Below are 21,342 nucleotides of genomic sequence, written 5' to 3' on the forward strand. Positions count from 1 at the left end.
GACACCTGCCTGCGGCAGGCTTCAAAACAGATATAGCAGGTTTATTCTGGAAACAAGTCTCACCCAGAAATGTGATTTGCCGCATTTAAAAAACAGCAGAGGTGATTTTCATGGTTCCTCTCCAAACCCTCACTCCACCAAGTCCAACTTTACCCCCCAGGGTCCTTTCAGGATCCCAGGCCTGGAGGCTGCAGGAGACAGCACCACGCCCTAAGGGCAAGAGAGTGGCATCCAGCTGCCCAGAGTTTCTCAGAGCAGAGCCAGCTGCTCCTCCAGACTCGACACCCCCAGGAAGTGGAAAATCCTGAAGGACGCAGGTTTCAGGCTAGCCCTCCCCAGATCCCCGGCCCGAGGCACCTCCTCCGGCCACAGAAGTCAAGCTGCTGAAGTACTCCTGCAGTTCCAGCAGGGCCCGGAAGCGATGTGAGATGGCGTTCTTCTCTGCCTTGGGCATCTCTGCATACCTGAGGGGTGACAGTAGCAGCTCAGAGGGAGCCCAGATTCAGGGAGGAAGCACATCCCCTCCCTACCCTACTCTCATCCCTGGAGTCCAAAGCTCACAGACCCCCAGGAAAGGGGACTAAGGCCCAGCAGCTCCTGGCAGCCAGTGAATTTTTAAAAATTGGATGATGTTTTCAATTCCCCTGTAGGCAGAAGCCCCCATGAATGAGCATGGAGGGACATTAAACTTGCTCTGGTGTGCCCAAAAGTCATTAAGGGAAGCTGGACACAGGGGAGATGAGCTGCATGTTTGATCAGCTTTGTCATCTGTTGACAGGAAGCAGTGGGGCCTGACAGAGCAAACACAGCAGTCTCCTCTAATGTGCAGAGGGCGGGGGAGCACTTGAACAGCTGGCCATGGGCCGACCTCCATGCCAGCATGGCAGAGAGGGGTGAATCCCACACCCTGCCTGTGGCCTGCAGATTGCTCTGTGCCAGTAGCCACTAGCCAGGTATGGCTATTTAAATGAATTAACGCTGAATAAAAACATTCAGTTCCTGGGTCTCACCACACTGCAAGTGCTCCATAGTCCCATGTGGCTAGTGGCTGGTTTCACAATGTCCTCACCCCTGCTGGGGCTATTGTGGGGCTTCAGACTGCACTCCCTAAGGGCCCCTCCAGCTTGGAAAGCCTGATTCCAACAATGGCCCTTGTGTGGCTAAGGGGGGATTCGTGTGAACTACTGAGAACAACTGCGACTGTTAGGGCATGAAACAGCGCCCACCAGAGGCTGCAACAGCCCGGATGTTCTCCCAACCTGGATGGGGGCCAGAAAATGATGCCATAGGCCAGGCACGGTGGCTCATGCCTGTAATACCAGCATTTTGAGGCCAAGGCAGGTGGATCATGAGGTCAGGAGTTCAAGACTAGCCTGGCCAAGATGGTGAAACCCTATCTCTACTAAAAATGCAAAAATTAGCCAGGCGAGGTGGCAGGCGCCTGTAATCCCAAATACTCAGGAGGCTGAGGCAGGAAAATCATTTGAACCTGTGGGACAGAGGTTGCAGTGAGCTGAGATTGTGCTCACTCCAGCCTGGGTGACAGAATGAGATTCCCGTCTCAAAAGGGAAAAAAAAAATGATACCATAAAACTGTCAGATTTGGCTGGGCGTGGTGGCTCACGCCTGTAATCCCAGCACTTTGGGAGGCTGAGCTGGATCACCTGAGGTCAGGAGATCGAGACCAGTCTGACCGACATGGTGAAACCCTGTCCGTACTAAAAATACAAAAAAAATTAGCCAGGCGTGGTTGCACGCTTCTGTAGTCCCAGCTACTCAAGAAGCTAAGGCAAAAGAATTGCTCAAACCGGGAGGTAGAGGTTTCAGTGAGCCAAAATTGCACCACTGCACTCCACCTTCGTGACAGAGCAAGACTCCATCTCAAAACAAAACAAAACAAAACTGTCAGATGTACAGCTTACAAGTCAAGGCCAGAGAGGTGAAACCACTGGCCACACAGCTGATGTGGGGTAAGCTGGAGCCTCAGAGCCCAGGACTCTCAGCACCATGTGGCTGCCTCCCCAACCATTGTCTGGGCCACCCAGATTCCTAGTGTCCACCCCAGCAGAGCTGCTTTTGGCTGGAATGGCACCCTCGGAGCCTCCCCCGCCCATATCCGCATGCCTGCACTTGGGCGGGGCACTGGCCCAACCCAAACCATGGCTGTGCCAACCCCACACTCCAGGGAAGAAACAGGGCTCCTTACGTCTGCTCATATCCATCAGGCTGAAAGCAGGGGTCCCAGCCAAAGTCCCGGCAGCCTCTGGGTGCCACGATCTGGCCCTGTCACAGGAAAGGGGGGACAGGTGTGTAATTGGGTCCAGAGAAGAAACACGAGAAGGATAGCAGCCAGTATGAGTTTGGTGAGTGTGGGAATTTGATTTGACCCAACATATGCAAAATGTAGTTACAAGGGCTCCACAGCACCTGCAAATGTTTGCTGAATACAACAAAAAGCAGAGCAGGGGCTGGGTGCGGTGGCTCACGTCTGTAATCCCAGCACTTTGGGAGGCCGAGGCAGGCGGATCACGAGGTGAAGAGATCGAGACCATCTTGACCAACATGGTGAAACCCTGTCTCTACTAAAAATACAAAAATGAGCTGGGCATGGTGGCACGTGCCTGTAATCCTCAGGAGGCTGAGGCAGGAGAATCACTTGAACCCAGGAGTTGGGAGGTTGCAGTGAACTGAGATCGCGCCATTGCACTCCAGCCTGGTAACAGAGCGAGACTCCATCTAAAAAACAAAAAAGTAGAGTAGGGCAGCTCTCCCACAAACACACAGGGAGGAAGCACGTATCTGAAAGGCCCACCAGCACCTCCAGGGCCACGCACTCTCTCCACACCTGGGACAAACGGCGGCATCACTGAAGAACAAACAATGAGGCTATTTTGAAAGATAGACAGAAAACATGTTCTTCTAATAAGAAGCTAAGTGCCCTGTACTTTAGATAAGTTAGATGTTTGCTACTATGACAGCGTTCCTGAAAACACAAGGGAGGCTTTAACACTAAGATGAAATACCGTGGGCCGGACGCGGTGGCTCACACCTGTAATCCCAGCACTTTGGGAGGCCGAGGCAGGTGGATCACGAGGTCAAGAGATCGAAACCATCTTGGCCAACATGGTGAAACCCCGTCTCTACTAAAAATGCAAAAAATCAGCCGGACGTGGTGGCACATGCCTGTAAACCCAGCTACTTGGGAGGCTGAGACAAGAGAATTGCTTGAACCCAGGAGGTGGAGGTTGCGGTGAGCCGAGAATGCGCCATTGCACTCCAGCCTGGGCAACAAGAGCGAAACTCTGTCTCAAAAAAAAAAAAAAAAAAGATGAAATACCGCAACAGGAAGCGGGCACCCAACTCTCCACTTCATGAACACATCAGTGAGTACAATAAATACTGGCTGCAGGAGGGAAATTCCACAGTGAAAATGTTAGAAAAAGAACAAATTGTAATCCAGTGACATGAAATGTCATGTTATCAAAATTAAAAAGAAAAAACAATCTGGCCAGGCGCAGTGGCTCATGCCTGTAATCCCAGCACTTTGGGAGGTCGAGATGGGAAGATCGCTTGAGCCCAGGAATTTGAGACCAGCCTGGGAAACATGGCTAAGGCAAAACCGCATCTCTACAAAAAATAGAAAAATTAGCCTGGCCTGGTGGTGTGTGCCTGTAGTCCCAGCTACTTGGTGGGAAGATTGCTTGAGCCCATGAGATCGGAGCTGCAGTACGGGTGACAGAATGAGACCCTGTCTCAAAACAAACATTCCAAAAAAACTCAAAAAATTCTAACTGAAAAAAATACAAGCAGCCAGGAGTGGTAGCTCATGCCTGTAATCTCAGCACTTTGGGAGGCCGAGGCAAGAGGATCACTTAAACCCAGGAGTTCGAGACCAGCCTGGGCAACACAGTCAGACCCTATCACTACCATTTATTTTTTTTAATTAGCCAGATGTGGTTGCTCACACCTGAGGTCCTAGCTACCCAGGAGGCTGAGGTGGGAGAATGACTTGAGCCCGAGAGATGAAGGCTGCAATGAGCTATAATTATGCCACTGCACTCCAGCCTGGGTGACAAAAAGACCATCTCAAAAAATTTTGATTTATTTTATCTTATTTTTGAGATGCAGTTTCACTGTTGTTGCCCAGGTTGGAGTGCAGTGGTGCCATCTCGCCTCACCAAAACCTCCACCTCCCAGGTTCAAGGGATTCTCCTTCCTCAGCCTCCTGAGTAGCTGGGATTACAGGCATGCATCACCACACCCAGATAATTTTATATTTTTGGTAGAGATGGGGTTTTACCATGTTGGTCGAGCTGATCTTGAACTCCTGACCTCAGGTGATCTGCCTACCTCGGCGTCTCAAAGTACTGGGATTACAGGCGTGAGCCACCATACCCAGTCGTTTAAAAAATTTTTTTAAAACAGTGGAGGTGGGGCTGGGCGCAGTGGCACATGCCTGTAATCCTAGCACTTTGGGAGGCCAAGGTGGGTGGATTACAAGGTCTGGAGTTCAAGACCAGCCTGGCCAACATGGTGAAACCCGTCTCTAAAAAAATTAAAAATAGGCTGGCGCGGTGGCTCACACCTGTAATCCTAGCACTTTGGGAGGCCAAGGTGGGTGGATCCCCCGAGGTCAGGAGTTCAGGACCAGCCTGGCCATCATGGTGAAACCCCATCTTAAAAAAAAAAAAAAAAACAATGGAGGTGGTACATGACTGGTATGAGCCACATAAATGCCAAGTCATTTAGACCCAAAGGCAAACTCTACTTCTGCTGTGAGGAGCTATGGAACCAAGGCCAGTTACTCAATCACTCTGAACCTCACCCATGCAACAAATGTTTTCTGTGCACCCACGGGGGGCCAGGTAGTGTTCCCAGCACTGGGGTTATGGTAGGTCTAGTCTTGCCCTCATACAATAGTCCTCTTAAGCCAAAGAGGGCATTATACCAGTAAAAAATTAGTAAAATTAATGATTACCCAATGCAAAGTGCCTTAAAGGGCTGAATAAGGTGTTAAGTTCAATAATGAAAGTATGGGGGCCTGTGTGGTGGCTCACGCCTATAATCCCAGCACGTTGGGAGGACAAGGCAGGAGGATCACTTGAGCCAAGGAGTTGATGACCAGCCCAGGCAAAATAGTGAAACCCTGTTTCTATTAAAAAACAAACAAAGCAAGGCCCGGTGGCTCAGGCCTCAGCACTTTAGGAGACTGAGGAGGGCAGGTCACCTGAGGTTGGGAGTTTGAGACCAGCCTGACCAACATGGAGAAACCCCCCACTCTACTAAAAATACAAAATTAGCAGGGCGTGGTGGCAGACACCTGTAATCCCAGCTACTCAGGAGGCTGAGGCAGGAGAATCTCTTGAACCCGGGAGGCGGAAGTTGCAGTGAGCTGAGACTGCGCCACTGCACTCCAGCCTCGGCAATGAGAGTGAAACTCTATCTCAAAAACAAACAAAAAACGAGGCACAGTGGCTCATGCCTGTAATTCTAGCACTTTGGGAGAATGAGGCAGGTGGATCACTTGAGGTCAAGCATTCAAGACCAACCTGGGCAACACAGTGAAACCCTATCTCTACCAAAAACACAAAAAGTAGCCAGGCGTAGTGGCTCACGTGGTCCCAGTTACCCCCCAGTTACTCCCTAAAGTGGGAGGATCAGCTAAGCCTGGGAGGTGGAGGCTGTAGTGAGCAGTGACTGCACCACTGCATTCTAGCTTCGGTGACAGAGCAAGACTGTCTTACAAAACAAAACAAAACAAAAAAATTTACCAGGAAACATGATCCAGAAATTCCACTTCTGAGTATTTACCCAAAAGAACTGAAAACAGGATATCCGCACTCCCATGTTCATTACATTATTCACAATAGCCAAGAGGTAGCTAAATGCCATCAACAGATAAATGGATACAAAGGGCCGGGCGCGGTGGCTCAAACCTGTAATCCCAGCACTTTGGGAGGCCGAGGTGGGTGGATCACGAGGTCAAGAGATCGAGACCGGCCGTGCGCGGTGGCTCAAGCCTGTAATCCCAGCACTTTGGGAGGCTGAGGCGGGTGGATCACGAGGTCGAGAGATCGAGACCATCCTGGTCAACGTGGTGAAACCCCGTCTCTACTAAAAATACAAAAAACTAGCTGGGCGTGGTGGCGCATGCCTGTAATCCCAGCTACTCAGGAGGCTGAGGCAGGAGAACTGCCTGAACCCAGGAGGCGGAGGTTGCGGTGAGCCGAGATCGCGCCATTATACTCCAGCCTGGGTAACAAGAGCGAAACTCCATCTCAAAAAAAAAAAAAAAAAAAGAGATCGAGACCATCCTGGTCAACATGGTAAAACCCCGTCTCTACTAAAAAAATACAAAAAATTAGCTGGGCATGATGGTGCGTGCCTGTAATCCCAGCTACTCAGTAGGCTGAGGCAGGAGAATTGCCTGAACCCAGGAGGCAGAGGCTGCGGTGAGCCGAGATCGCGCCATTACACTCCAGCCTGGGTAACAAGAGCGAAACTCTGTCTCAAAAAAAAAAAAAAAATGGATACAAAAAGTAGTCTCTGCATAAAATGGAATATTATTCACCCTTAAGTCATAGAAAATTCTGTCACATGCTGTAACACAGATGAGCCTTAAAACATTATGCTGGCCGGGCACAGTGGCTCACGCCTGTAATCCCAGCACTCTGGGAGGCCGAGGTAGGCAGATCACGAGGTCAAGAGTTCAAGACTAGCCTGGCCAATATGGTGAAACATCATCTCTACTAAAAATACAAAAATTAGCCGATGTGGCACGCGCCTGTAATCCCAGCTAGTCGGAAGGCTGAGGCAGAAGAATCACTTGAACTCGGGAGGCAGAGGTTGCAGTGAGCTGAGACTGCACCGCTGCACTTCAGCCTGGGCGACAGAGCAAGATTCCATCTCAAAATCAAACAAACAAAAAGCATTAAGCTAAATGAAACGAACTAGTAACAAAAAGATTCATATCTTATGATTCCATTTACATGAGGAATCTAAAGTAGTCAAATTTTTAGTAAGTAGAACGGTGGTTGCTAAGGGCTTGGAGAAGGGGAAAGGGAGTTGTTCAATGGTAGCGTTTCAGTTTTACAAAATAAAAAACTTCTAGAGATATGCTACATAACAATGAGACTAGCCTGGGCAATGCAGTGAGACGCCACCTCAATTTAAAAAATAAAAATTGGGCAGGTGCGGTGCTCACGCCTGTAATCCCAGCACTTTGGGAGGCCAAGGCAGGCGGATTACTCGAAGTCAGGAGTTCGAGAACAGCCTGGCCAACGTGGTAAAACACCGTCTCTACTAAAATACAAAAATAAGCTGGGTGTGGTGGTATGCACCTGTAATCCCAGCTAGTTCGGGAGGCTGACGCACAAGAATAGCTTGAATGTGGGAGGTCAAGGTTGCAGAGAGCCAAGATCATGCCACTGCACTCAAGCCTGGGCAACAGAGAGACTCAGTCTCAATCAATCAATCAATCAATCAATATTAGGGCTGAGTGTGGTGGCTCATGCCTTATAATCCCAGCACTTTGGGAGTCCAAGGCAAATGGATCACTTGAGCCCAGGAGTTCAAGACCAGCCTGGGCAAGATGGCAAGACTGCATTTCTACAAAAAATAAAATTAATTAACCAGGTGCAGTGGCATGTGCCTACAGTCCCAGCTACTCAGGTGGCTGAGGCAGAGGATCCCTTGAGCCCAGGAGTTCAAGGAGTCAGTGAGCTATGATTGTGCCACCTCCAGGCTGGGTGACAAAGTGAAACACTATCTCTTTAAAAAAAAAAAAAAAAAAGCCGGGCACGGTGGCTCAAGCCTGTAATCCCAGCACTTTGGGAGGCCAAGGCGGGTGGATCACGAGGTCAAGAGATCGAGACCATCCCGGTCAACATAGTGAAACCCCGTCTCTACTAAAAATACAAAAAAATTAGCTGGGCATGGTGGCACGTGCCTGTAATCCCAGCTACTCAGGAGGCTGAGGCAGGAGAATCGCCTGAACCCAGGAGGCGGAGGTTGCGGTGAGCCGAGATTGTGCCATTGCACTCCAGCCTGGGTTAACAAGAGCGAAACTCTGTCTCAAAACAAAAAAAAAAAAAAAAAAAAAAAAAAAAAGCTATAACCGGAGAGTACCAAGAAAAAAAGGAAAGATTTTGATTGTAGTATTTTTTTTTTTTTTTTTTTTTTTTTTTTTTTTTTTTTTACCATTACCACCACCACCAAAAAGTTTGAGCAGACAAGGTAAGACATCTGTGAAGAGCACACAGTGGAATCTCTGGACTTTCTCCCGAGCAAGAGGAACTACAGGAGTGGAGTGGCGGAAGACACACTTCTGCACATGCAACTCACAGAAGGAATGAGTTTGGGCAAAAACTAAGGTTTCTGGCTTTTTTCTTTGAGACTGGGTCTCATTCTGTCACTCCATGGCCAGTGTGCAGGAGTGCGACCGTAGCTCACTGTACCCTCAAATTCCTGGGTTTAGGTGATCCTCTTACCTCAGCCTCCCAGGTAGCTAGGACTACAGGTGTGCACCACCATGCCCGGATAATTTTTAATTTTTTTTTTTAGACAGTTTTGCTCTTGTTGCCCAGGCTGGAGTACAGTGGTGTGATCCCGGCTCACCACAGCCTCTGCCTCCTGGGTTCAAGTGATTCTCCTGCCTCAGCCTCTGGAGTAGTTGGGATTACAGGAACACGCCACCATGCCCAGCTAATTCTGTATTTTTAGTAGAGGCAGGGTTTCTCCATGTTGGTCAGGCTGGTCTTGAACTCCCGACCTCAGGTGATCCGCCCACAGGCATGAGCCACTGCACACGGCCCTTTTTTTTTTTTGACACAGGTTGTGGCTATGTTACCCAGGCTGATCTCAAACTCCTGGCCTCAGGCAATCCTCTTGCCTTGGCTTGGCAAAGTGCTGGGATTACATGTGTGAGCCACTGTGCTTGGCCTCACTTTTAATTTTTTTTTAAAGATGGCATCTTGTTATGGTGCCCAGGCTGATCTTGAACACCGGGGCTCAAGAAAGCCTCCCACCTGGGCCTCCCAAAGTGCTGAGATTACAGGGGTAATTAACCAAACCTGGCTAAGAATTAAGATTCTATGCTTCAACCCTGGAGGCGGAGGTTGCAGTGAGTCGAGATGACGCCACTGCACTCCAACCTGGACAACAGAGCAAGAATCTGTCTCAAAAAATAAATAAAAAAGAATTTAGAATCTATTATACATGAACATGAAAAGCTGGAAAGGCTGAGATAGTCAAGCACCTTGGCAGTTGGATGAGGAGATCTGAGCTTGGAGAAGTCTGGGCTAGAGATGTAGCTTTTATCCAAGTGTGGTTTCTTACTAACAACAACAACAACAACAACAACAATACAATACAAAAAAAAGTGAAAATAGAAAAAGAATAGCTTTGGGAGTTGTCACCTTCAGTTTGCACTTTTGAGTCTATCAGGCCTCAGTGGTAAAACAGGTTTCAGAACTGAGGACACTTATTGTCCTACCCAGGGGCAAGGCGTTAGGTACTCTGGCCCCAGGGCACCCTTTCTACCACTCTTCTAGGACCCACAGCACTTCTACTTGTGCTGCCCAAGGGAGCCTCTCAGAAAGGCACAGATAGCTATCTCTGACCCCAGGGCACCCTTCCCACCAACGTCCCCAGACCCTGAGCAGTCGCCTCGGGTCGCGGCGCCCCCTGGCGGCATGCGGCGGGAACTACATCAAGGTGGGTACGCACCAAGGTCCGGCCCCTGAACAGAAGCACAGGCTGGCTCGGGTCCCCCGTGCTGAGTGCAAATGTGCAAAGCGCGTAGGCTGACTTGTCCTCGAACCCGGCCAGGAGCTGGTGGAGACCTGTGGGTGGGTACAGTAAGGGCTCAGTGCATCCTTGCTGGCCAGCTCCCACCCCCACTCCCCAGAAGCCCACCAAGGGTGGGGAGGGAGGAACTCCCTAAAAGGGGAAATTAGGTCTCAATTGGGGTAGTAATGGGGGGGCAGCAGAACCTAAGGCAGTGGGACTAGGCTTGAAATGGAAGTCTCTGGGCATCCTCGCTTCCCTCTGGCACAGGTTGACACAAGGCTTTGTTTAAAGTCAGAAAACTAGCCAATTCAGAAATTTTTCACTTTTTTTTTTTTTTTTTTTTTTTGAGACAGTCTCACTCTGTCATTCAGGCTGGAGTCCAGTGGTGGGATCCCGGCTCACTGCAACTTCCACCTCCCTAGCTCAAATAATTCTCCTGCCTCAGTCTCCCTAGTAGCTGGGACTACTGGCATGCACCACCACACCCGGTTAATTTTGTATTTTTAGTAGAGACGGGGTTTCTCCATGTTGGTCAGGCTGGTCTTGAACTCCCGACCTCAGGTAATCCACCTGCCTCAGCCTCCCAGATTGCTGGGATTACAGGGGTGAGCCACCACACTCAGCCCTAAATTCTTCACCTTTTAGAAAACCAGTGGCTGGCAGGGCGCAGTGGCTCACGCCTATAATCCCAACACATGGGGAGGCCAAGGCGGGTGGATCACGAGGTCAGGAGTTTGAGACTAGCCTGGCCAATATGATGAAACCCTATCTCTACTAATAATACAAAAATTAGCCAGGCATGGTGGCATATGCCTGTAGTCCCAGCTACTCTGAAGACTGAGGCAGAACTGCTTGAACCTGGGAGGCAGAGGTTGCAGTTAGCCAAGATGGCATCACTGCTCTCCAGCCTGGGCAACAGAAAGAGCATCAGTCTCAAAAAAAAAAAAGAAAGAAAGAAAGAAAGAAAAAAGAAATACAGTGGCTGGGCATGGTGGCTTATACCTGTAATCCCAACACTTTGGGAGGCCAAGGTGGATGGGTCGCTTGAGCTCAGGAGTTTTGAGACCAGCCTGGGCAACATAGCGAGAGCTCATCTCTACAAAAAATACAATAATTAGCTGGGCATGGTGGCTTACACCTGTAGTCCCAGCTACTCAGGAGGCTGAGGTGGGAGGATTGTTTGAGCCTGGAAGGTGGGCAGTGAGCCGAGATTGAGTCACTGCACTCCAGCCTGGGCAACAGAGGGAGACCCTGTCTCCAAAAAAAAATTACAAACGGATAAAAATTAAAATTAAAACACCAGTTGCAGTGGTTAAAAAAAAAAAAAAAGAAAAGAAAAATGCAAGAATTAGCCAGGCCTGGTGGTGGGCACCTGCAATCCCAGCTACTAAGGAGGCTGAGGCAGGGGAATCACTTGAACTCAGGAGGCGGAGGCTGCAGTGAGCTGAGATTGCACCATTGCACTCCAGCCTGGACAACACAGTGGGACACTGTCTCAAAGAAATAAAATAGGCTGGGATTGGTGGCTCATACCTGTAACCCCAGCACTTTGGGAGGTGGGCAGATCACCTGCGGTCAGGAATTTGAGACCAGCCTGGCCAACATGGCAAAACCCCATCTCTACTAAAAATACAAAAAATAGCTGGTGTGGTGGTGCGTGCCTGTAATCCCAGCTACTTGGGAGGCTGAGGCAGGAGGATTGCTTGAACCTGGGAGGTGGAGGTGGCATTGAGCTAAGATTGTGCCACTGCACTCCAGCCTGGGTGACAAGTGAGACTCCATCTCTAAATAAATGAAAGAATGCATAATAAAGAGGGAACATTTTGGCCTGCAACTGTGGGTGAAAGGATATGCGCTGCTGGGGTCCAGGGGCAGTCCTCCAACTCCCAGGGCAGGCCCTAGCTAAGGCAGTCATGAAGGCCAAGTCCCTCTTGAAACCCAGAATACAGCCCCTCTGTCCCTCAACCCTACAGCTCCCACCATCCCTCCCCTCTGTGGTGCTCTCTGGAGTTCAGGGTAACTGTAAGCTGCAAGTGCTAGATGGAGAAACTGAGGTGGATGCTCCACGGTGGGAGCTAGAATCTGAGACTCCTGAATACCAAATTGGGGCCCCTCCCCTATACCAAGTGCAGATACTCATTCCCAACAGATCCACGGAAGAAACAAAGCAGGTAATACCTTCAGGTTTTAACTTCTCCAGAAACCACTTTCTACAAGAGAAATAAAGGAAGAGTCAGACACCAGGAGCAGCTGGATCTCCTTACCACCTTTTCCAGGCTGTTCCCTATTGACAGCCAAGGGGAAATGAAAAAGAATGCCTCCAAGGGCCAGGTGAGGTCTCGGTACTTTGGGAAGCTAAGGTAGGTGGATCGCTTGAGCTCAGGAGTTTGAGAAAAACCTGGGCAACATGGCGAAATCCCATCTCTACAAAAAATACAAAACTAGCTGGACACGTGCCTGTAGTCCCAGCTACTCGGGAGGCTGAGGCAGGGAGTAAGCCCAGGGAGAGAGCTGCGATCGCACCACTGCACTCCTACCTCAGCGACAGACTGAGACCCTGCCTCACACACCAAAAGTAAATAAATACAAAAAAAAACAACAACAGCTGGTGTGGTGACGTGTACCTGTAGTCCCAGCTACCCAGGAGGCTGAGGTGGGAGGATCACCTGAGCCTAGGAGGTGGAGACCACAGTGAGCCATGATCATGCCTGCACTCTAGCCTGGGTAACAGAGAGAGATTGTATCAAAAAAAAAAAAAAAAAGAAAAAAGAAAAAAGAAAAGAAATCAGGTTTTACATTCCAACTTCCTCGTTTTCTCCTTCCTGAAATTAATTTACCTATGAATGTACTTCTCAAATGGGTGGGGTCCCCTTTACTCTCTCCACTTACATAGTTGCATTCTCACACTTTACAAAAGAAAGACATGCCTCTCCTATGCTGTCTTTCCTCTGGACAATGTGAAAGGCTACTGATGCCAAGACAGTGAATGACCTGCAGTATCAGGTACCTAATCATTTTGCAGTTCTAGTGATTTTGGGCCTGGGGCCCTGTAAGGGTGTGGAGGTGAACACTCACATGTAGGGGCCAGGGAGCCCTCCGAGGGCATTGAAGCACAGACAGGTGTCCTCAACCAGCACGGGTCCCTGTACCTGTAGCACAAAGACATGCAGCCCTGAGACCTGTGACATCATCCCCACCTGGAACCCCCAGGTCACCCAGACTGGGGCCAGCCCTCAGCTAGCTGAGATCTGCAGCAGGCAAAGCCACGGGAGCTGCCCTCAGCCAATCTCGTATCTTCATTTTAGAGATGAGGACACCAAAGCTTTGGCCGACTGTAAAGCTTGCTCCAGGCACAGCAGTGGGAGAGCTGGATTTACACTCAGCCTGACTCTCCACAAAATGCCTTCTCAGTTCCACGAAGATGTATGAACGCAGCGGTGGATGTGTGAGGGGAAGATGTAGGGCTAGAATGCATGTCTGAGCATTTGGTGGAAAGGGAGTCTGTGTGTATGTGGGTATGTACGCTGGTGGTCTGGGAGAGATACCATGTATTCAAGGCTGGCAAAGGAAGGCAGTGTTCCAAAGCCAATATTAACTGAACCCTAGAGGGCTCTGGGCAGGTGTCCTAGAAAGCTCAACAAACTGTGCATACACTGTTGTTTCTGGCAGGCACAGGCCCCAGAAGCTACCAGGACAAGAGGAGCAAGTATGAGACAAGGGCAGGGCAAGTACCTGGCGAGCTGCCTCCTGACATTTCTGTATGGAAATCTCATCTGGCTCCCCCTGGTACTCTGGCACTTATCAGGGAAACAGACACACAGAGAGTCAGGTCACAGGAATACAGAGAAATCCAACCATCTTTTTTTTTTTTTGAGACGGAGTTTCGCTCTTGTTACCCAGGCTGGAGTGCAATGGCGTGATCTCGGCTCACCGCAACCTCCGCCTCCTGGGCTCAGGCAATTCTCCTGCCTCAGCCTCCTAAGTAGCTGGGATTACAGGCACGCGCCACCACGCCCAGCTAATTTTTTGTATTTTTAGTAGAGACGGGGTTTCACCATGTTGACCAGGATGGTCTCGATCTCTCGACCTTGTGATCCACCCGCCTCGGCCTCCCAAAGTGCTGGGATTACAGGCTTGAGCCACCGCGCCCGGCCCAACCATCTTTTAAAAATAAAACAAAACGGAGACCTACGGTCAATTTTCTGTGCCACCAAAGTGCATGGAAATTTGTCTCCCAGAATCTGAATGACCTGTTCCAAAAGAAAAGAGAACATTTATCACCGTCTAACGATTCCCCATTACTACCTGAGCATGTGAGCTGTCATCCACCTTTCTCATTCATAACTCTCCTGCCGATCTCCTAACGCTCACCAATTCAGGACCATGAGCCTCACCCAAGCTTTCAGGGTCCCACCCCAGCCATCTCCTTACTTCTCTATCTCTCCTACTTCAGGTCTCTGCTTGTGCTAAGCCCCCATCCAGAACACCCCCTTCCCTTCTCAATGCTCCCAGAAACCCTAACCATCTTCCTAGACCAGGAATTCTGTATCAAAAAACACCCAGAATTCAGGAGGCCTGTGTACTCCAGCCTGGGCAACAGAGTCAGATGCTGTTTCAAAAAAAAAAAAAACCGACTACCAGTTCTAGGCCAAGTTCAAGTCCATGTTCTCCAAGGAGCCTCCCTTGGCCACTCTAGTGCCATCATTTTTTTGAGAGGAAGTCTCACTCTGTCACCCAGGCTAGAGTGCACTGGCACCATCTCAGCTCACTGCAACCTCCACCTCCTGGGTTCAAGCAATTCTCCTGCCTCAGCCTCCAAATAGCTGGGACTACAGGTGTGTGCCACCATGCCAAGCTAATTTTTGTATTTTTAGTAAAGAGGGAGTTTCACCATGTTGGCCCGATTGGTCTTGAACTCCTAACCTCAGATGATCTGCCCGCCTCAGCCTCCCAAAGTGCTAGGATTACAGGCTTGAGGCACCACACCCAGCTCCTTCTTTAAAGGAGAGAAGGCAATGTTCTCCGCTAGAGGTTTGGGGTCTCAGGCCCACTGTCCTGCATGGCTCTGTTCTGGGTGGCACTGCCTGATCCTGGTCTGGCCTCAGGATCCCAAACCTTTTTCCATCACAAGGCTCTGGTTCCTGAGAAGGCCACTCTGTCCTGGCACAGAAGTGACATCAGTCCCTCCCTACGCTACAGGCAAATGTAGGTTTCCCTAGTGATTACATCCCACGGGGTCTGCCTCAAACATATCCAGTGGGTGTCATCCTGATTCCCCACACATCACCACCACTCTGGCTATGGCTGACTGAACAGAGGAAAACCCTTGATTCAAGCACGGCCAATCAGAGCTGATATCCTGTAGAAGCCTCATTGTTCCATCCCCAGCAGGGAAGAAAAATGAAAGATCTGAACAGGAATAGGAATCAGTATCCAGAAAGAACAAGTCAGCTTCCTGAGGGAACCTCAGGTCCTGTGTGTGACACGGTAACACTAAATTCCTACAAGAGTCATCGGGTGGCTTACATAAGCTCCCCGTGTGTTTCTGTTACTTGCTAGCCACAAAGTCCTGCAAACAAAAACTTTGGATCCATTGCCACCTTTACTCCTCCTCTCTATAGCGTTGGGAAGCAAATGTCCTGCATCACCCTCATTTCACACATGCGAAAAGAGGTTAGAACATTTCAGGACGGTGGTGAGGCATGGACTGCTCTGTGAGGAACTCCGTCCTAAGCCCCTTCTGGGTCCTTCTAGCCCTGGCCCAGCAGCAGGAGGTGGGTAAGTCCAGGAAGAGTATCGGGACCCAGGGTTGGGGTCTAGTCCAATAGGTGACCTCGGGGGCGGTTGCTAAAGGCCCTGCTACTCCTCCAGCTCCGGCGGTCGCAGACCACACAAGCCCTGTATCGGGATCTGTCAAGGCCCTCGTTCCCTCGCCCACCCCGGGGCGCCCTGACTCCGTAGCCGCTCCCTTTTTGAGCCCCAGCCTTTCCACACAATCGGGTGGGGACCCATCCTTCTCGGCTGAATTCCGTTCACTCTCCATGCCTCCTCCCACGTGGTTCCCTCCGCCCGGAAGCCCCTTCTCCGCCCTATCCCCAGCCGCCTCCCAGTCAACCCCCAACACCCTCCCGGCACCTCCTCTAGTTTCTTTGCGTTCCCCGTGACAAACACGATCTTCTTTCCCACCAAGGAAGCCGCCATAGGGAGCCCCGGTTACACAGCGGAGCCACTGGGAACTCCTTGGCGTTCGGCGGCAGGAGTCTTCCGGCTGCCGGCGGAAGTAAACCGCTCAGTTTCCGGCCAGGGATCGCTGGCGGGGGTTGGGGGGAACAGACCCAGACTCCAAGGCACGTTTCGGGAGGGGAGGCTCGCCGGGGTGGCCTAGCCCTCCGCGTTCGAATTGCTAGGGGCCTCCCGAGCCTGGAGATTGAGTGCGCTAAGACCTGTCCCTCCTGCTTAAGGGACGCTCTCTTCAAGAACCCGAAGAGCCCGCGCGCTGTGGCTCACGCCTGTAATACCAACACTTTGGGAGGCCGAGGAGGTGGATCACTTGAGGTCAGGAGTTCGAGACCCGCCTGGCCAACATGGTGAAACCCCGTCTCTACTAAAAATACAAAATATTAACGGGACCTGGTGGCGGATGCCTGTAATCCCAGCTACTCGGGAGACTGAGGCAGGAGAATCGCTTGAACCCAGGAGGCGGAGGTTGTTTTGAGCCGAGTTAGCGCCACTGCACTCCAGCCTAGGCAACAAGAGCGAAACTCCGTCTGAAAAGTAAAGAAAAGAAAAGAAAAAAATGTAACGGAAGAGACCACTCCCACTCCTGCACCGCCCCGCCCCGCCTCTGCTTTCTGCTCTTGTCTGCGGTGGGGTCTCGGAAAGAAGACTGCAGCTCTGTGCTCCTGAAGGTTTTCGCTCTCCTAAGGCTGTCTCAAAAAAAACTACCTTCTTCTAGGCAAGGGCTCCCAAACCTTTATCCTGAGCTCACCCTCAGCCTTCCTCGCCAGCTCTGATCCACTGACTCTGAATTTAAGATCGGCATAGCCTAAAACAAGCCCAAACCTAGTTTTCATTCCTGGGCTTGAGAGCTCAGTATCTAGACTCCTCACTTCCTCATCCCTCCAGCCTCTCAAATCCATCACCCCTTCTCCAGGGCTACCGTTTCAGCCAGATCTTTGCATTCCAAACACAACAGTGAGTAGGAAGTGCCCTCTCAACGGTGGGTCTGGTGAACCTCCGCTGATACTCTCTTTGGGGCAAGTCATCTGACTCCCTCCTCCAGAGACTCAGCCCTCTGCCGACAGCCTGGAATCCTGGGGCAGTACCTCTTGAATGGCCACTTCTGCCCATAGACAAGAAAGGGAGGGAGTCTTTTGACTTTTCTTTCTTTTTTTTTTTTTTTTTTTAAGATGGAGTCTCGCTCTGTCGCCCAGGCTGGAGTTCAGTGGCGCAATCTTCGCTCACTGCAACCTCTGCCTGTTGGGTTCAAGCAATTCTCTTGCCTCAGCCTCCCGAGTAGCTGGGACTACAGGCGCACGCCGCCACGCCCAGCTAATTTGTTTTTTGCTGTTGTTGTTTTGTTTTGTTTTTAGTAGAAACAGGATTTCACCATATTGCCCAGACTGGTCGCAAACTCCTGAGTTCTAGCAATCCGCGGCCTCGGCCTCCCAAACTGCTGGGATTACAGGAGTGAGCCACCGCACCTGGCCGAGTCTGACTTCTTACCAAGCTCCTTAGGCCATTCTGATGCTCATCAAAGTGTTGGAACCGATCGGGTGCAGTGGCTCACACCTGTAACCCCAACGCTTTAGGAGGCCAAGGCAGGTGGATCACCTGAGATCAGGAATTCGAGACCAGCCTGACCAACATGGCAAAACCCCATTTTTACTAAATATACGAAATTAGGCAGGTATGATGGTGCATGCCTGTAATCCCAGGTTCTTGGGAGACTGAGGCAGGAGAATGACTTGCACTCAGGAGGCGGTGGTTGCAGTAAGCAGAGCTCTCACCGTTGCATTCCAACCTGGGCAACACGAGTAAAACTGCGCATCAAAAAAAAAAAAAAAAAAAGGGTGGGAACCACTGCTTTGGAGGGTGAACTGTTTTCTTGTATTGAAGCAGAAACACTAACCATCATGCAGAGTCTCTAGAGGAGTGGCAGAGAATTTGGGGGCAGAGAAGGGCCTGGATGACATCAGTTACCCTGAGAAGCCTGAGAAGAAAAATGGCCCACTCCACATGGATGCCTTTCTTGGATCTCAGCCAGCTCAAGCCCCAACTCAGGGAAACCTTCCCTAAGCTCCCCTTCATCTGCTGTCATAGCACTGGCCTCTCCACTGCAGATATATATCCATTTGTGTGATTATTCTGTTTTCTTCTCTAAAAATCATAATGGTAAAAACCATGTCTATTTTTGTTCACCTCTCTCTTTTTTGTTTTTTTCATTTGAGATGGAGTCTCGCTTTGTCGCCCAGGCTGGAGTGCAGTGGCACAATCTCAGCTTATTGTAAACTCTGCCTCCCGGGTTCAAGCGATTCTCCTGCCTCAGCCTCCTGAGTAGCTGGGACTACAGGCATGTGCCACCACGCCCGGCTAATTTTTTGTATTTTTTTTTTTTTTTTTTTTTTTTTTTTGAGATGGAGTTTCGCTCTTGTTACCCAGGCTGGAGTGCAATGGCGCGATCTCGGCTCACCGCAACCTCCGCCTCCTGGGCTCAGGCAATTCTCCTTCCTCAGCCTCCTGAGTAGCTGGGATTACAAGGCACGCGCCACCACGCCCAGCTAATTTTTTGTATTTTTAGTAGAGATGGGGTTTCACCATGTTGACCAGGATGGTCTCGATCTCTCGACCTCGTGATCCACCCGCCTCGGCCTCCGAAAGTGCTGGGATTACAGGCTTGAGCCACCGCGCCCGGCCTAATTTTTTGTATTTTTAGTAGAGACAAGGTTTCACTATACTGGCCAGGCTGGTCTCGAACTCCTGACCTTGTGATCTGCCCACCTCGGCCTCCCAAAGTGCTGGGATTACAGGCGTGAGCCACCGTGCCTTGCATAAATGTGTAAATTTTTCTTTTTCTTTTTTTTTTTTTTTGAGACGGAGTTTCGCTCTTGTTACCCAGGCTGGAGTGCAGTGGCACGATCTCGGCTCACCGCAACCTCCGCCTCCTGGGTTCAAGCAATTCTCTTGCCTCAGCCTCCTGAGTAGCTGGGATTACAGGCACGTGCCACCATGCCCAGCTAATTTTTTGTATTTTTAGTAGAGACGGGGTTTCACCATGTTGACCAGGATGGTCTCGATCTCTCGACCTCGTGATCCACCCGCCTCGGCCTCCCAAAGTGCTGGGATTACACGCTTGAGCCACCGCGCCCGGCTGAGACAGACTCTTGCTCTGTCACCCAGGCTGGAGTGCAGTGGCCCAATTTCAGCTCACTGCAACCTCTGCCTCCCAGGTTTATGCAATCCTCTGCCTTGGCCTCCCAAGTAGCAGTGAGCCAAGATTGTGCCACTGCACTCCAGCCTGGTGTCTGGTGACAAAGCAAGACTCTGTCTCAAAAAAAAAAAAACCCAAAAAAACCACAAAAAAACCGTGAACCAACATGGTGAAACCTGGGATTACAGGTGTGTGCCAGCACACCCGGCTAATTTTTTGCATTTTTAGTAGAGACGGGGTTCACCGTCTTGGCCAGGCTGGTCTTGAACTTCTGACTTCATGATCCACCCACCTTGGCCTCCCAAAGTGCTGGGATTACAGGCATGAGCCACCACTCCTGGCCTTTTTTTTGAGACACAGTCTCCTGCTGTCACCCAGGCTGGAGTGCAGTGGTGAAATCTTGGCTCACTGCAGCCTCTGCCTCTCGGGTTCAAGAGATTCTCCTGCCTCAGCCTTCTGAGTAGCTGGGATTACAGGCATGCACCACCACACCCTGATAATTGTTTGTAGTTTTAGAAGAGATGGGGTTTCACCATGTTGGCTAGATTGCTTTTGAGCTCCTGACCTCAAGTGATCTACCTGCTTTAGCCTTCCAAAGTGCTAGTATTACAGGTGTGAGCCCTGTGCCCAGCCCATATTTTTTCAAATCCCTCTCTCACCATTAGTTCATTGGTCCTGAATTTTTTTTATTTTTCTTTTCTGAGACAGGGTCTCAATCTATCACCCAGGCTGGAGTGCAGTGTCATGATCATGGCTCATTGCAGACTTGACCTCCCTGGGTTCAGGTGATCCTCCCACCTCATCCTCCCAAGTAGCTGGAATTACAGGTGCATGCCACCATTCCTGGTTAATTTTTTTTTTTTTTTTTTAGACAGGGTTTCATCCTGCCTAGGCTTCCCAGAGTACCGGGTTAACCACCCACCTGGCCCCTCAGCCTCCCGAGTAGCTGGGATTGCAGGCGTCTCCATCAGGCCCGGCTAATTTTTGTATTTTTTTATTGTAGAGATGGGGTTTGTTCATGTTGCTCAGGCTGGTCTGGAACTCCTGACTTCAAATGATCCTCCTGCCTTGGCTTCCCAAAGTGCTAGGATTATAGGCATGAGCCACTGAGCCTGGCCATTTACTTGCTTTTGTTTTTTTTTTTTTTTTTTTTTTTTTTTTTATAAAGATGGGGTTTCACCATGTTGGTCAGGCTGGACTTGAACTCCTGACCTCAGGTAATCCGCCCACCTTGGCCTCCAAAGTGTTTGGATTACAGGCGTGAGCCACCACGCAGGCCTTTTTTTTTTTTTTTTTTTTTTGAGATGGAGTTTCGCTCTTGTTACCCAGGCTGGAGTGCAATGGCATGATCTCAGCTCACCGAAACCTCCACCTCCTGGGTTCAGGCAATTCTCCTGTCTCAGCCTCCTGAGTAGCTCGGATTACAGGCATTTGCCACCATGCCCAGCTACTTTTTTGTATTTTTAGTAGAGACAGGGTTTCACCTTGTTGACAAGGATGGTGTCAATCTCTTGACCTCATGATCCACCCGCCTCCGCCTCCCAAAGTGCTGGGATTACAGGCTTGAGCCACCGCGCCTGGCTTTTTTTTTTTTTTTTTTTTTTTTTTTTTTTTGAGTCAGAGTCTCCCTCTGTCACACAGGCTGGAGTGCAGTGGTGCCATCGGGGCCCACTGCAACCTCCACCTCCTGGGTTCAAGTGATTCTCCTGCCTCAGCCTCCTGAGTAGCTGGGATTACAGGTGCATGCCACCACACCTGGCTAATTTTTTTATTTTTAGTAGAGATGGGGTTTTAAAAAAGAAAAAAAGCCGGGCGTGGTGGCTCAAGCCTGTAATCCCAGCACTTTGGGAGGCCGAGGCGGGTGGATCACGAGGTCAAAAGATCGACACCATCCTGGCCAACATGGTGAAACCCCGCCTCTACTAAAAATACAAAAATTAGCTGGGCATGGCGGTACATGCCTGTAGTCCCAGCTACTTGGGAGGCTGAGGCAGGAGAATTGCTTCAACCTGGGAGGTGAAGGTTGCAGGGAGCCGAGATTGCGCCACTGTACTCCAGACTGGTTAGTTTTGAGACTGCATCTCAAAACAAAAAACAAAAACAGAACTGAGGACAAGATATGC

The 21,342-nt window shown here is 50.2% G+C and overlaps 1 protein-coding gene across 2 annotated transcripts; it reads right to left on the reverse strand.

Moving 5' to 3' along the window:
* Positions 1-26: 26 nt before the first annotated feature.
* Positions 27-16,546, reverse strand: ITPA (inosine triphosphatase). 2 transcript variants are annotated; one of them, XM_003941068.4, is made up of 8 exons: positions 15,925-16,391; positions 13,982-14,039; positions 13,522-13,586; positions 12,865-12,938; positions 11,968-11,999; positions 9,727-9,842; positions 2,207-2,283; positions 27-464 (listed from the first exon to the last, which is right to left on the reverse strand). In XM_003941068.4, the coding sequence occupies exons 1-8, from the start codon at positions 15,988-15,990 to the stop codon at positions 326-328; spliced, it is 627 nt and encodes a 208-aa protein (XP_003941117.1). In that variant the 5' UTR covers positions 15,991-16,391; the 3' UTR covers positions 27-325. The 2 variants fall into 2 exon arrangements, with proteins under 2 accessions (XP_003941117.1, XP_074262420.1); XM_074406319.1 differs by lacking the exon at positions 27-464 and adding an exon at positions 2,622-2,736 and having other exon boundaries at positions 15,925-16,546.
* Positions 16,547-21,342: the final 4,796 nt, after the last annotated feature.

Source organism: Saimiri boliviensis, chromosome 9 (assembly GCF_048565385.1).
Source record: "Saimiri boliviensis isolate mSaiBol1 chromosome 9, mSaiBol1.pri, whole genome shotgun sequence".
NCBI classification, from domain to species: Eukaryota; Metazoa; Chordata; class Mammalia; order Primates; family Cebidae; genus Saimiri; species Saimiri boliviensis.

Excerpts from the sequence above, each read along its gene's own strand:
- ITPA (XM_003941068.4), bottom strand. The coding sequence starts at position 15,990 with ATGGCGGCTTCCTTGGTGGGAAAGAAGATCGTGTTTGTCACGGGGAAC. Across the intron at positions 13,587-13,981 it reads GGTGGCACAGAAAATTGACC|TGCCAGAGTACCAGGGGGAG; the intron begins GTAGGTCTCCGT and ends TTCCCTGATAAG. Across the intron at positions 12,000-12,864 it reads GGGCTCCCTGGCCCCTACAT|AAAGTGGTTTCTGGAGAAGT; the intron begins GTGAGTGTTCAC and ends TTTCTCTTGTAG.